Below are 14,108 nucleotides of genomic sequence, written 5' to 3' on the forward strand. Positions count from 1 at the left end.
TGCTTCCAATTTGCGAAAATCCATCCTGGTAAGTGACTTCAGCGTTATTGACTATCACATGGTAGCATGCACAGTATACATACACCTGCATCCAACTTCGTTCACAGTTTTACGTCACCCGTGTGAGACTGCGGACCGCGAGGCATGCAAATTGCTTACTTCATCTATGTTTAGGTTTCTAGTTACAAATCTTTATTTCATTATATATTTCTTGCACATTTGCATGATCAAATACAATCCTGCAAAAAGTGACCTTCATTTTCTTTACCACCAATACCCACACAACTACGCGTACAATGTTATTGCCGTACCCCTGGTTGCCATGACAACGGCTATCTGGTCACGTGACGACGCATCGCACGGCGCGCCGAGTCCCAAGCGTCGATCGATGCCCGCTGGAATCGCTGGCGCTGCGGGTGTCGTTCATTTGGAGGCAGCTGGTCCTACATAGCTGAAGAGGGGAGCGGAAGTGTGGTGGTTGCTTGGGTGTCATGCGAGCAGCGAAGGAGGTGTTTTTAATCAACAGTTCCCGCAGACGTGCTTTTGCATGGACTCAAATGGAAAACGTGTATGGTGCCGTACGTCGGAGTGTTCGCGAAGAAGTGCTGTCACCGGTGCTAGCTGTCTGTGTTATGTGAGACTTGAAATGGCCACGTAAACATATCGGCGGCCGCGCTTCGTTCTCAAGCTTCCGAAAATATGCAGAACTTCGTATTAGCTGCGTGCCTAATACGAATAGCGCTTGTTCGAGCATCGTCGGATCCTTCCATATGTAACAATCAGGTAAGCCCGTGTTAAATGTTTGGATGACTGATGGGTACCTACATGGACAAGGTAAAGGCACGGTTGATGGTGCAGTATTTACCAATACCTCCTAGCCTGACATACTGGCCCTGGTCAGGTCCGTACTACACACAATATTTTAAGGCCAAGGTCCACGCCCAATAGGGAGATTAGACTCGTCGGCGGGGAACAGCGGATGCGTCAGTTTTTCAGAACCTTAAATAATGCTCGGCTGGAACAGTTTGTGTGTATGTGCTGGTGTAAAACGCAAAAGTTCTCCCACAGTTCTGATCTGTGTCTTCTGTGCATTTGAAGCTGACTTAAAAGCTCTTGATGCCTTTCCGAATTTTGTTCTCCTCAATCAGCGGGATTATACGGTATTTGTCTTTGTTCTCTGTGATTTGTCGGTCTGGTTTCTTCACAGGCTGATTTTCAAGTCATTCGTGATAGCTTAGTATCGGGCACATGCTAGCTGGTTCGCTCCTTGTCTGGTGCAAGTAAACCATGGCAGGTTAGATAACACTGGCATTGACACTGCCCAGGGGTATTAATTTTTGTAAATTATTTGGGTGGCCGAGCGGAAGGCCCGTCAGCCTACCCCCAAAATGCTTTTCTCACCGGATTGAGCCTTCTTTGTCTGGATTAACCGCAACGCATGTTCTTAATCTTTGTATGTTTTATAAAATATTTAAATTTAAGCAGCATAGAAGTCGTGCAGTGTTGGATCCAGGGAGCAGGCACTCGACGCACGCGCCTCTTCTGATCGGCACGTGAAGGCGCCCCTTTAGAGGCCACCTTAGGGCGCCGATGATGCTCTTCTCTGGCGGTCATGAGAGGCGGCAGGCATTTTGGTTGCGGGGACGGGGACGAGGTCGGGGTTAGCCGTGAAGGACTTAGCATTTTCATATTCCTTCCGGAGCTTTTCACTTAAACCTCACAAGTCATTGCGTGTCTTATGGCGCTAGGTATGTGAAGTTTCTTGTATCGTTTCTCCGCTCAGCTATTACGATTTGCGTCTGCTGGTGAGAGCAGCCATGACTTTGTTATCGGAGTGGTACGAGACGCCACCGCGCAGAAAGATCAAGGAAGACAGTCGTTGTGTTATGATCATCTTTTACCCAGGCTTTTGTGGTATTCCAGCCAAAAGCATTGAGGGAGGGGGCAAGCTGACATGGGGGAGGGGCAACTCAACATTGGGTAGGCCAGGGCCCCCACAAAAGAATGCAGATTGACACTCGTGACGCTGCCAACATCTGCAACATCCTACCAAATTGAGTGGGATTTGTTGAAAAACTTCAACCTCGCGCCTTTCGCCCGACTCCAGCTGCACATCACTGACTGACTCACCGCCAGTGTGCCCAGATTCAAGATGTTCGGTGGAAAATTACACATTCTACGGACGATCGGCTACAAATTTTGATCAATTCTGCAATTTTGGTCGAACATTCGTGACTCACAGTACGCAAAATGTGTGCCGACTATGACTCCAGCTTACTTGCACACGCTAGGATCGACACTACACCAATAAGGTGGGCCAACTAATTTGTTGACTCACGTTAATGGCTTAGGCTGGCTCTGATTTTAAAGTTGGAATCAGCTCTGCGTCAAACTCAGGCTGTGTAAATTTAAATGATGTTGACTGACTTAGACAGCTGACATCACGGAGCAGGCTCCAAGGAGATGGCTCCAAATGCTTATTTGTATGCAGAGGTAGAACTTCGTAGGGGCCATGCCCTCCCCCCCCCCCTATGTTTAGCTGAGCTCCTGCAATGTTTGACTAGGCTCCCTAATCTTAGGCTGGGCCCTTATATTTGGCTGAGTGTTCACTGGGTGGAACGGGGCTCGCGAAAACGTATCAAATCTTTAAAGAAAAGATAATTTAAGATTGTGTAGCGACTCACGACTTGGTAATAAAGAAAAAGCTGATTTAACACAATGCACAATAACTTGCGTAGAACAAAACCGAAAAGTTTATTTTGTAGGCTGCTAACCCCACCGAATATGTGTGTGTTACTGCGGCTTTACGACGCTTCTGAGACTATATAGTGACGCCTGCCTCTCATCCCGGCAAAAAGGGCGGACACCGGGAGGAATCAATCCCCTTAGAGAATAGTCAAATGTAAAAGCAGTAACTTGTACACATTGTCTTCCTTGCAATGCCTGTTGAGTGGCATGTCATGACGTAAATATTGAAATGCTGGTGGTGGTAGCAGAAAGCGGTAAAACTATTGATGCCTGTAGAATTTTGACGCGATCCTCTTTCTTGAAGTACAACACGCGGCCAGCTCCCTGGAATATGTAGAACATTTGTGTCTCGTAGACATGGACATATTCAAATCTCATGCTGCATGTCTTGAGCATCTTGAATGGATACGAAAATTTCCTAAATTGTTATTGAGGAATGTGACACAAGGGATGCATAAACAATATAGATGGTAAACTATGTGGTATGAATAGTAATAAAGACTGCGACCCACATTTGGGAAAACCGATAAGAATGTACCGCGTAACATTGCACTCCATAACTGCACCCCACTGATCAACGAAAATTTTAGATTTGTCGCATGCTACAAAAGCGCAAATACATCTCCCCTAGTGATGAAGAATAACCTGAGCCAAACCGGAGATAAGTTGAAACAGGCCAATGTTGTTAACTGTTTCCAAGGTACTGCCGGAAACTGTGAACTACTACTCTACGACATGCGGCTGGTAGGACAGCTTTCGTCCCCCTTAATGCAAATCTGCCGGACCAGTGACTTTTTACCTTGATTTGGTGAGATGTGAAGCTTCCAACCATACAGAAGTGCGTCTGGAATTAGAGCATGCAGCATGCGAATGCTATTTTGCATGTGCCTCGAACATGTATCTCGGAGGGATTCGATGAAACCGAACTTTGGTACATATACTGTGCTTGTGACTGCATATTTAAAGTGCGGTGATTGTGTTCGAAATGACAATGGATCTTATCGAAAGGTTAAAAAAAATATATGGACTTGAGTAACATTCTGTATTGACACGCCGAAAACGACAAACACACCACACGAACCCTTTAACAAAGGACCAAAATGGTCGTAAACGTGGCGTTTGCTGTGGTATACAACCAACAATGCATAAGAGAAAGTCTGCTCCTGAAATGCTTGAATATATGTATACATATATATGCGTATATATACATATCTGTATAATTATGTGATATAGTGATATAAGAATGTAACGAGCTATCCATCATAGCTCGCATTGCCGGACAACGAAAAAGGGTGAATTAAGAGGATAGGTGGTATACAACACTGCAATCCAGGTATCCTCGAAATTTACCTGAGCGCATATTCAGTTCACTAGACGAGTCCATACTACCCAGCAGCTTCATCCAACACATCTCCCTCATCCTCCTGTAAGCTTCGCTCTCCTTCCAATCCCGCTGGAATCGAATCCCTTTCAGGTCGTCTCTGGACTAGCCGGATGTGGGGAACTGTTCCCGCACGGGCCGGTCGACAGTGCGATTTACCAATCGGATCGACAGAAGGTGATTTTGCACGTGCGCGTAGGTACCGCCCCCTTCTCATTTCCCGTCTTCCCGACAGAGATCACCGGCCGGCAATTTTCACACCATATGCATAAATTATGTGGAATGACCTGCAGGCAATGCTGCTATTCTAAAAACATTCATTCAAATCACCCACAGTACGTTGTCATTTCCCACGTATATGCGCCTGTATAGTACGCACTTCTTGCCACAGTCCTCTGGACCCCATCAGCACCCGTAGATTGGTCGCCTGATTTTTCTGTAGACTAGAATATTTCTAACGTTAGTGCCACAGCGGAAGGCCACCAGAGGACCTTTGGATAAGAATGCTTTATTGTTTCCGAATTTTTCAGCACTTGACGTTTTGTCTGAAGGACGTCCCTTACGTCGGGCAAGTGCCCAGAGTAATTTAAAACAAGCGAGACCCTATCAACCTGCCCTTTTGACCCTGACCTGCCGACCTACTTTTCGGACTGGATCCTTTCCTATTGCCCTGCGAGGCCGCTCCTCAGCTTCCTGTCTGCTATATTACCCGGATACTCCCTGACTATTAACTTGGCATGTAGCTCACTCCTATTCCACATGTGGTCCTCCCGAGAACAAAATCTCCTCATGCGCACCCATAATCCAAACGAGCTTTCTCTTTTTGTGTGCTGGGGATGGTCTGCATCGAAATGCGGATAGGTTTTTGAATTCGTGGGTTTCACAAAGAGGTCGGTTCCCAGCCGAACCTTGATATCGGAAAAGTCTCTGGACAGCGGAAATATGCTAAGGTCTACCCGAATTCTGAGATAGATTGTGTTTGCTTTCGCTTAAAACTCCCTTCAGTTCTGTTCTCCCATGTAACCAAATTCCGAAAATATCATCAACGTTCCTAAGAAAAACCTGTGGCTTTCAGCCGAGGAGATCAGTAGCTCATTCTTCCACAGACCAAAATTACCGTTACCTCTTTTCAGACAAACTGTCAGTCCGCAAACTGTCCTACAGACAAACTGAATTACTGATTTTGTCCTACAGCTTTAGAGAGCAGACGCTGATAGTCCAGCCGCGTGTGGAGATCCACACAGGTGATAAAGGCAACATGAGAAAAGCGAGTATGGACCCACCCCACTAAAAACGCGAAGCATTATAAAATACAACTGAGCAGTCCTTTCTCATGAAGGAAGCCCACGCATTGCATGCCGTAGTCCTCTATGGTGGCTGTGACCCAGCGTAAAGTCTCGGGCACTCATGGTTTAATGCGTAATTCAGCGATACTGCTTACCGCTGAGTCACATCTTCGCAAAAATGTCGCAAGGAGCATATAATGTACTACCGTACGTGTTCCTCAAAGTAGCCATAATGGGTTTCTTGGATGCCAACATGTGTTTTAAGAATTGTGTCGCAGTGACAGGCACTGTCATTGACACATAAAAAACAAGCGCGAGGAGGGAGACGCATGGCAAACGAGATTTCAAACTTGGTGCTTGCGTGACCAATCTGTCTCAATAAATACTTGCCCCGCTGCCATTTTTAGAAATTCAACGTTGCCGCCCTTGCTAGCGTGATGAAAGGACCCCTAGTTTTTGTGATGCCAAAGAACCGGAGTATGTCCCACTTCTAGGTTTATCAAGCCATGTATGTATGCACATAACTGACTGCATTTGGCGCGATGCAAGAACGCATTTGCATGAGGTCCTTCGAGCTTGTGCCTGCTTAACTTTGCACAGTGCAGCAAGTCACTTGCGTTTCACCAAAAAGCCCGCGTTCTGTTCGTCGTAATTACTCTCAGAACATACCAGCAGTCTCCATTGGTCTGAAGAGCTACCGGTGGCCTGGCGCCCTCGTTCTTAAGGTATTGGGAGCCAGGCGCCTCCCCGGCCCGTCTGGAGGTGGTGCCGCCTGTGCAGGCGTCTGCTCGTGCTAAAGAATGGGTGCCTGTGTTTCAGATCAGTATTGAACGGAACACTTGCGTAACTATCAGTAGAGAGTGTACCGCTCGCACTCATTACACGCTGTGTGAAGAAATCCTCACACGAGCAGGCTCAACCTTTAAGCTGGCATTTGCGCCTAATTCTCCCATGGGATTCCCTGCTGTTTATGATCGAAAAAGATATGTTTCCAGCATGACTTTCACGCATCATCCACCTGCAGTCAAAGTGTTCGCTCGGTAGACTTTGTGGGTAAGGTGTTACGTCGTAAATATTTTGAGGTCTTTTGGTGAATGGCTTCAATAATTATGTCTTTGAATGTGATAATCATGACTTGTGAATTGGTTTCGATAATTCGATAATCTTTCAGACACTCTAATCCGGCGTAAATTGCGGTGACCCAGGCTGAAGCGTGTGCTGTAAACTCTGGGCATTCAACAGCGCTAAAACCACCGCCACGCCAGTGGTGAATGGTTGGGCTGTTGGAGTTAATTGGGTAGCTGCAGACTGTAGTCGCCCCTTGAACTTACACGAACCCTTGCTGTGATGAATGCTGTTTCATACAAACCAGCATTCCATGCTTGAAATCTAATCGAAGTGGTTGCGTATTCTGTATTTGGGGCACTGGCCACTTGTGCGCTTTATACCATTGTGTATAGTAACATTAAAGTTCTCGCCTGCTGATCACTGCGTTGCTGTATGTCTCTTAATCTCATCACACATCAGCTGATGGACCACATCATGTCATTGAAGCACATGACGAGATATCAATCATGTCGCCGTAACTTGATGCTGCAGCCCTGGCTATGCCGACGGCACGCACACGCGTGTATGACCCAGCGCTTGTAACACGCCCGTCCTCCGCATGCCGACCGTCGCCAGTGCAGGTGCGCATCACGGCCGCCGCCGCGCCGCTGTTTCAGACGGACTTCCACTACAAGTTCACCGAGTGCGATGAGACGGGTGGCCGGTGGCGGGTGTCGGTGCCGGCAGCTCCGGCCTGCGTCAGCGAGCCGCCGCCGCCGCCCACGCGGGTGGACGACTGCAGTACGTACGGTAGCGATCTGGTCCCGCCGGCATGCGCGCTGCCGGCCGGCTCCGGCGATCTGGCCAGGTTTGCCGACGATCGTCCCTTATGAAAGCTTTGCATGTGAACGGATGATGACAGCGATGTCACCTGGGATTTACTTCAAATGCTACTACCAATCCACCAGGATTTGCTGTTTCGCTGTCGCATGTGCCGGTCGGGAAATAGGTGACGACGCGTGTGTCAGAAGTCGGCACCGGTCACACTGCCTTACATACTGACCGGGCGTTGTTTGGCAGCATCATCTGCCCTGTGCACATGACTGCGCCGACAGATGTCAACATATCTCTGACTATATAGATATCTCTGACTGCGCCGACATGACCGCGCCGGCCGATGAAAGAGGGCCAATGCAATACCCGTTTGCAAGAGAGGAGATAAAAGGTCGCCGAAAAATTACGTGCACGACTCTTTACTGCCGCTGTGTTCGAGAAAAGTTGAGAAGGTAGTTGATTGCTGCTCTCCCTAGCACTGTTGGCTTGTTATGCTCGCGAACCAGCACGACTTATTGCCCAGAAAGTCGTGCGCCAGAACAAAGACCGATCTCTGGCAGCACGAATGACACTCAACAGCCAAAGGCTTGTTAACTGACGCGTACGCTGACTGTTCATCAACTCTTACCGGTGTTAATCAGAAACTGCTCTCGCAAAAGTTTGAACGCACTTTTCATTTGACCTGGAGGGTCTTTTCATGGAATGAATCGCACCTCAGAGACCGCAGCCCGAGAGCGTGTTCTGGATGGTAAGCAGTCATTCCTGACTCGAATCCCCCAGGTGTGCCTGAAGACAGGGCACATGGCCCATTACTCTTCGTCTATTTCATCGCCGACATTCCGCTACACGTGGGCTTAAGTGTGCCAAGCACGTTGACGATGCAGGACTCTTTCATCAAATTAGCTGCCCAGAGGATTCACGCGCCCGGTAACAAGACATAAAGAATCTCTCTGACTGGCCACGCGCGTGGGATTTTAAGCAGAACCCTTCAAAACGCATCGTGATTTTCCTCTCTCTCTTTCCCGTAACTCTCCCAGGTATCCCTGATCACAGCGTTGGGCAAGTCGGACGGTACCATTCTTGAACGCCATGCCAAGGTCCGCGGCTCAGGAGCTGTACTGGACTCAAGTCTCGTTTTCGCCAGCCGTGTAGACGCGGCGGTTACCAAACCAAGATGGCCCACTGGCCCCCTCATCTGCAGCATGCAGATGCCTCACTGCCCATGGCACCCACGCCCCGATTATAAAACTACGCACAGTGTGTTCAGCGTGCGTGTTCGCTGAAGGATTGAATATGGGGGACTTAATCTGGCATGTGCAGCCCGGACTCATCGAGCGGCCCGAGACGGAACCCAGCACGCGTTCCTGATCTGGGGGACCTGCTCCCTGGACCCACCACGCAGATATCTCAACTGCTCTCACTTCCTAGAAAGCTTCCAAACCTCCCCCAAAATCATGCCTTCAACAAGTTATCAAGTTCATGTATTTCTTGGACAACCGGGGAGCTCAGCTAAGTCCTGTTCCTTCCATATACGCATACCAACGGCAAGGAAAAGGAACTCTTATCCCCGGGCGTTCCTTTCGTCCCAGCCAACACGATCTCATAGTCCCTTTCCACCGGATTCTGGCCATATACAATAGCTTCCTTCACTCCTGCCAAAACATTGATTCGTTCGGCAAGTACCTGCCCCTTCTACCTACAGATTCACCGCACGCGGTTTCGTCGCACCGATGGACTATTTGTAAGCCATATGTTCTTCGGCGCCTGCTGCCGTGTTCATGCGCCTCTATTCGGGCCACCGGCCGCACGTACGCTTTTTGTGTTTTGACACATCCTCATTCGGCCATGTTCGTTGAGCACGGCTAACTTTTGATAGGACTTGGGCGTTCCATAGAGCGCGTGCAACGAACAGACTGCTGTACCTGTTGACGATCATACAGCAAACAAACAGAGGCACAGTTCACAACGCATGCCATGCAACCAGGCGAGTTCTCCTCAGCGGCCGTCCTTCTACATGTGCGACGAGCACGGTAGCCTGACACGTCACCAGTACAGGCTAGCGGCGCACAGTGAGCTGGGCTTGTGACGGTCCCGTCCCGGGCGGCGCATGCCAGCCGGCCGGCCGGCCGGCCGCTGGCGGACCGACGCCCCTGTGTGTGTGTGGCGGCACCGGCTGGCGGCGGCGGCGCCACGCTGTCGCTAATGCGGGCTGGTGCGGTCGATCGATGCACCGGTCCGCTGCGCCGCCCGACCGGCCGCCGCCGCCGGGCACGTGGCTCGCGCCAGCCGGTCACCTGCAGGCCGGTACAGAGGAGGACGCGCCGGCTCGCAGCCGCAGCCGCGCCCCAGAGACAACCAGCAACACGTGCATTTCTGTCTGTTGCTCGGCGGAGACGCATATGTACTGCGCAAAATTGTCTCTTCGTGGTTTATGCTTGCATCGTGTGGTATGAAAAGAAAACTACTCGTTTTAGACCAGCCTTGCTCCGCGAATTTCAGCATTATATTCGAGTGAAGTGGAACGCTTTTGCGTGTTCCGGCTAAGAGTCTACTGGGAAGTTCAATGCTTAAAACAAACTCGCTGGTTTGCTGTTGATACTTGGGTAATGAACAGCTTGCCACCCCTGTCCAGGTCCCTATCGAACAAAGCCTCAGGCGTGTACACACGGACGGGGAAGGCTCAACTGACGCACGTGTTACCTTCCGTTTTGATAAGTTGCCTGATAAGCCATTTCGGTAAATGTCGGGGCACGTTCGGAGAAAACATCGTGCTCCAAAAAGTCGTGTAACCAACGACCAAGGCCGCCGAGGCCCCGCCCATCCGCCGCTTGTCACTGCGCACCCGGACCTGAAGTGCACAGTGGCCTGGCGCCGAATCATGACGATCTGTACCACATCAACCGGGCATCTGGCCACTAAAGCCAGTTCTCCGAGCCGCTTGTTTATGGCTGGGATTTTCACGGGACTCAGAACATAGTAAATACTCTCGGGGTAGCAGCGTACTACACAATCTTATAACCGGCTAATTCCGGCCGCCGCACGTGGGCCATGCATATATGTAATATGTTATGCGCCGATTAGGCATTTCTGATTACCGTGAGCTTCTGTGGATGAAATTTTCCACAAGAAGTGTCACCCAATACAGGACAGTCGCGCCAGTGACTACACAGTGAGAAAGAAGCGATCACAGGCTTCTTCAAAGAAAGCAATGGATCTTCCAACACGTCAAATCGCTTCGACCTTAATCGCACACTCTTACACCAGTTACAACATCTGACGGACTCCGTCTACGAATCAAGGGCGACCGAAGACGAGAGTCTGAACATCCTGAGACCGTCAGCACCGGTTCGCTGCCTGCGTGCCTCCGCCACTCCACCTGTGTAACGCGTTTCCGCCGCCCACAGCGCCGTCCTGCAAGTCTGGACGCTTCTTCAACCTGGCGACGCTCAGCTGCGACAAGTGTCCGGCTGGCTCGTACTCGCTGGGTGGAGGGCAGGTGTTCGACGATTGGAGTTCGGTGCCGCCTGGCTTCCAGGTGGTCACCGAGCCCTTCAAGACCTCCTTCCTCAACGTGAAGCGGCTGGGCGCCGAGGTCAACTGCGACGAGTCAGTGCCAGAGCCGCTGTCCGATGTTGTGTGAAGCGTTGTGCTGCGCGGGAGGTAGGGGATCGAGTCGGTGCCAGGCGCCACCATCGGACCTTGTCACCGACCGTGTGCGGCTCGTCAGGGGGTCTGTTGAGAGAGTCGGAGCCAGCGCTGCCGTCGCGCGCCGTCTGCCTGTCGTGTCTGTGGAAGCGCCCGGGTCTGAGAAAGTGTCGCGGCCTGTGGACATGGCTGGGTTTAGTGCCGCCGTGTCGCTCCGGTCTGTCACCAGCCGGTGTGTGCGTGTGTGCGTGTTTGGGTGCGTGTGTTGTGACCTGTGGGGAGACCCTGCTGGGGTTTGTCCGGTCCTGCTTCAATGGCAGGGCTCGATGCGCCGGCCAGCGCATCAGCACTGCCAGTGTGTGCTGCGGCAGATGAGGTGTGTGCTCTTTCGCTCCCTGTTCGTCGTGGCCTTCGAGATGCTTGGCGTGAGCTCAACAGCGTGGCATATATTCTGGGGACCCTCACTTCGGCCGTCGTGTAAAAACAAACACCAGTAGTAATGTGCGACGCTGCGCGGTGCTAATTGGAGCGGTCACAGGTCACGGTATGGTGTGATTTATGTGACGCCGGCAGTACTCTGTAAACACTTGCCTGGAAGCGGCACCGTCGTCAAGGCGCGGCAGCGTGCCTGCCTGCTAAGTTGTTGTTTACAGAAAGTCTGACGGAGTTAATCGAACGGCCGCTGTTCCCTGGCCAGCGCAGAAGCACGCGGTGTTGTTTATCATTCGAGATGATCTGGTATACGATGTGTATTTGCCTTCGATGTGAGGTTTGACTGTAGCGACCGCAAACGTTCAGGGGCATTGTTAAGCACTCGTCCCCCAAAAGTCAACTCCCATCCACACAGTCAGTCCATTGGCTGTTGCGCAGGGAAAGGACAGGACAGGACTGCCATCTGGCTTGATTTTTTTAGCCTAACTGTATCTGGAGCCAACAAAACATCGACTGATGGCGTTGCACGCGAGCATTTCCGTCCTGGCTGGGGTGCTCGCACTGGCTAGAGTAGCACATATCAGCCAGCAGCCTGCGCACACACGGACCCGAACGGCGCGGATTGCCGTCCCTCTGACGGCGGGGTGTCCTATTTCCCGCGACAAGCGCCCCGACATACGGGTGCGCCGCCGCCACTCCCTGGGTCGATACCCCACCCGCGGGGGCTCGCGCGGCCGGAGCCGAAGGCTGGCGTGTGACCAGGGCTGACGGATCTGCCGTGGCCGCTGCCAGCCGCCCGCCGACGCCGCCGTGCCCCGGTGTTGCAGCTTCGGCTGGCAGCCGCGCGGCGAGGTGCTGTCGTCGGCCGGCGGGCCGTGCTCGTCGGCGCTCGTCTACACCGTGCACCTGGTGCGGCCGGGCACGCTCAAGTACGAGTACCAGTACACCAACCCGGACGTGCTCTTCAAGTTCCTGGTGCGTGGTCTGGAGGGGAGTTGGGGTGGGGGTGGGGGAGTTGGGACGTGATTGTCAGGCGGCGGGCTCACTACTGGAACTTCAACCGGCGGGCTTCGCTAATGCGGCCCTGTCAGACCACCCGCTTGTGAAAACGACAATGGTTCACAGACGGGGCATTGGTCCTCGGAAACCGGAAGCCACGATTGATCGCTATGGCCTTGTTCGACTAGCTTGTCTTCTTGACAATGACCATGACATCGTTGTTGAGACGGTTCAGCTAGTGTGTGGCCACGGCTCCCAGCTCTGCGAGCATGACGGGTTTCCCACCTAGCCCGTCGCCTGACGGCGTGGGCCGTGTGCAGCCGCAGGACGACCAGTGCCAGCTGGTGGGTGCCGACGACATCACGTGGCCGGCGCTGACGCAGGAGGGCGACTGGAAGACGATCCACGTGGATCTCAAGGCCGGCCTCAATGTGCTGCACTGGAAGACGATTGGCATGGATCTGCACACGGGCAAGGCTGTGCTCCTGAAGAAAGTGGAGATTAGCGGTGAGAGACTCCACTAGACAGAGCTCCGTACGTGTCCGGCACTTGCAGGCAGTGGTTGTCGACGTGTCTGTGTTGTGTACGGTACGCCAAACGCCGCCCGACGCTGCTATGCACTTTCAGAGCACCCTAAAACTGGAGGACAGCTTTTGCAGCATCAGTTGTTGGCGGCGAATAGTCTCTCTTGTGTGGGCGGGTGCAAAGCGGCGCCCACTAATCAGCCGAACATACTGTTCATTATCGACACGTTTTTTGTAATGCCTGCACGATAGAGGCTAATAGCGGAGTGCTCGTATGTCAACTGGGTGACCATGTGGTTGCCGAGATTCTGCCAGCGGCTGCTGAAAACTCCCTGGACAGCCCACAGATGTCCCGCACACGTGCTAACACTGTGTACGGGCCGCGCTAACCATCCCGGATACTCGGGTTGAAACGCGACCCACGGGAGCGGTCTAAGACACGGGTTACGGGTGCAAGGCGTTGCGAGGTAATGCATGCAAGGTTAGCTCCATCGTCAGCACCGCATCGCAGGACACGGGCCGGTCTCTGCACAGCCATCTGGAGCGGCCGGCCCTCTGCACAGCGTCTCGCTGGGGGTCAGAGGGTCCTGATGTTGACCACCAGCCTGTGTAAGCTTGTCGGGTGTGTCTGCCAATCGGATATTTGAGATGTGTGTCAGTATGTGACGTCTGCTGCCCATGCGGGCATGACGATCCTGTCTCCTCACTGTGCGGGCATGGCGTCGTCTTCTCTGTGCGCCGATGTTGCGGCGCCGTCTTCTCTGCTGTCTCCACACAGACAGCAGGCGGCGTTATTTCCTCTGAGAGTGCCGGTATGGCGCTACCTTCCGTGTGCTATTGTGATTAAACACTTCCATCTCGGTGCCAACCCGAAACGCTATGACGCGCTGTCCGACGTCGGTATCGCTCTGTCGTCTTCTCTGCGTACCGGCGCAGTGATATGGGCAGCTCTCCTGGTGGGTTGAGCCGTTCTGTCTCAGCCCGGTATGCGGGGCGATGTGACGTGTTCTCGGTCCTTGTCGGTCGGACCGCGCGCCCGCGGCTCGCCTTCCACAGGTGCCTCGCTGCATTGCCTCACTCGGACAATCCTATCGTTTATTTGTGTCAGCGGCGCAGCGTCGCCGGCCATGCCATCGGCGCCCCAGTGCAGGTCCCGTCGCGCGCCATTTCTGTCCCGTCTGCCGTTCCCCCGTGTCGCGCGGATACTGTTCC

General features: G+C 52.4%; 1 protein-coding gene across 1 annotated transcript in view; it reads left to right on the forward strand.

Annotated features, from left to right (window-relative positions):
* Nucleotides 1–400: 400 nt before the first annotated feature.
* Nucleotides 401–14,108, forward strand: part of LOC119091945 (endosome/lysosome-associated apoptosis and autophagy regulator family member 2) — a 30,327-nt gene continuing 16,619 nt past the window's right edge. Inside the window, exons 1-5 of the mRNA XM_037214875.1 lie at nt 401–783; nt 7,140–7,263; nt 10,701–10,902; nt 12,201–12,348; nt 12,693–12,879. Of these exons, the coding sequence (XP_037070770.1) occupies nt 700–783; nt 7,140–7,263; nt 10,701–10,902; nt 12,201–12,348; nt 12,693–12,879 (745 nt within the window). The 5' untranslated portion in view covers nt 401–699. The remainder of the gene's footprint in view (nt 784–7,139; nt 7,264–10,700; nt 10,903–12,200; nt 12,349–12,692; nt 12,880–14,108) is intronic.

This window comes from Pollicipes pollicipes, unplaced genomic scaffold, assembly GCF_011947565.3.
Source record: "Pollicipes pollicipes isolate AB1234 unplaced genomic scaffold, Ppol_2.1 Scaffold_3447;HRSCAF=4054_pilon_pilon_pilon, whole genome shotgun sequence".
NCBI lineage: Eukaryota > Metazoa > Arthropoda > Thecostraca > Pollicipedomorpha > Pollicipedidae > Pollicipes > Pollicipes pollicipes.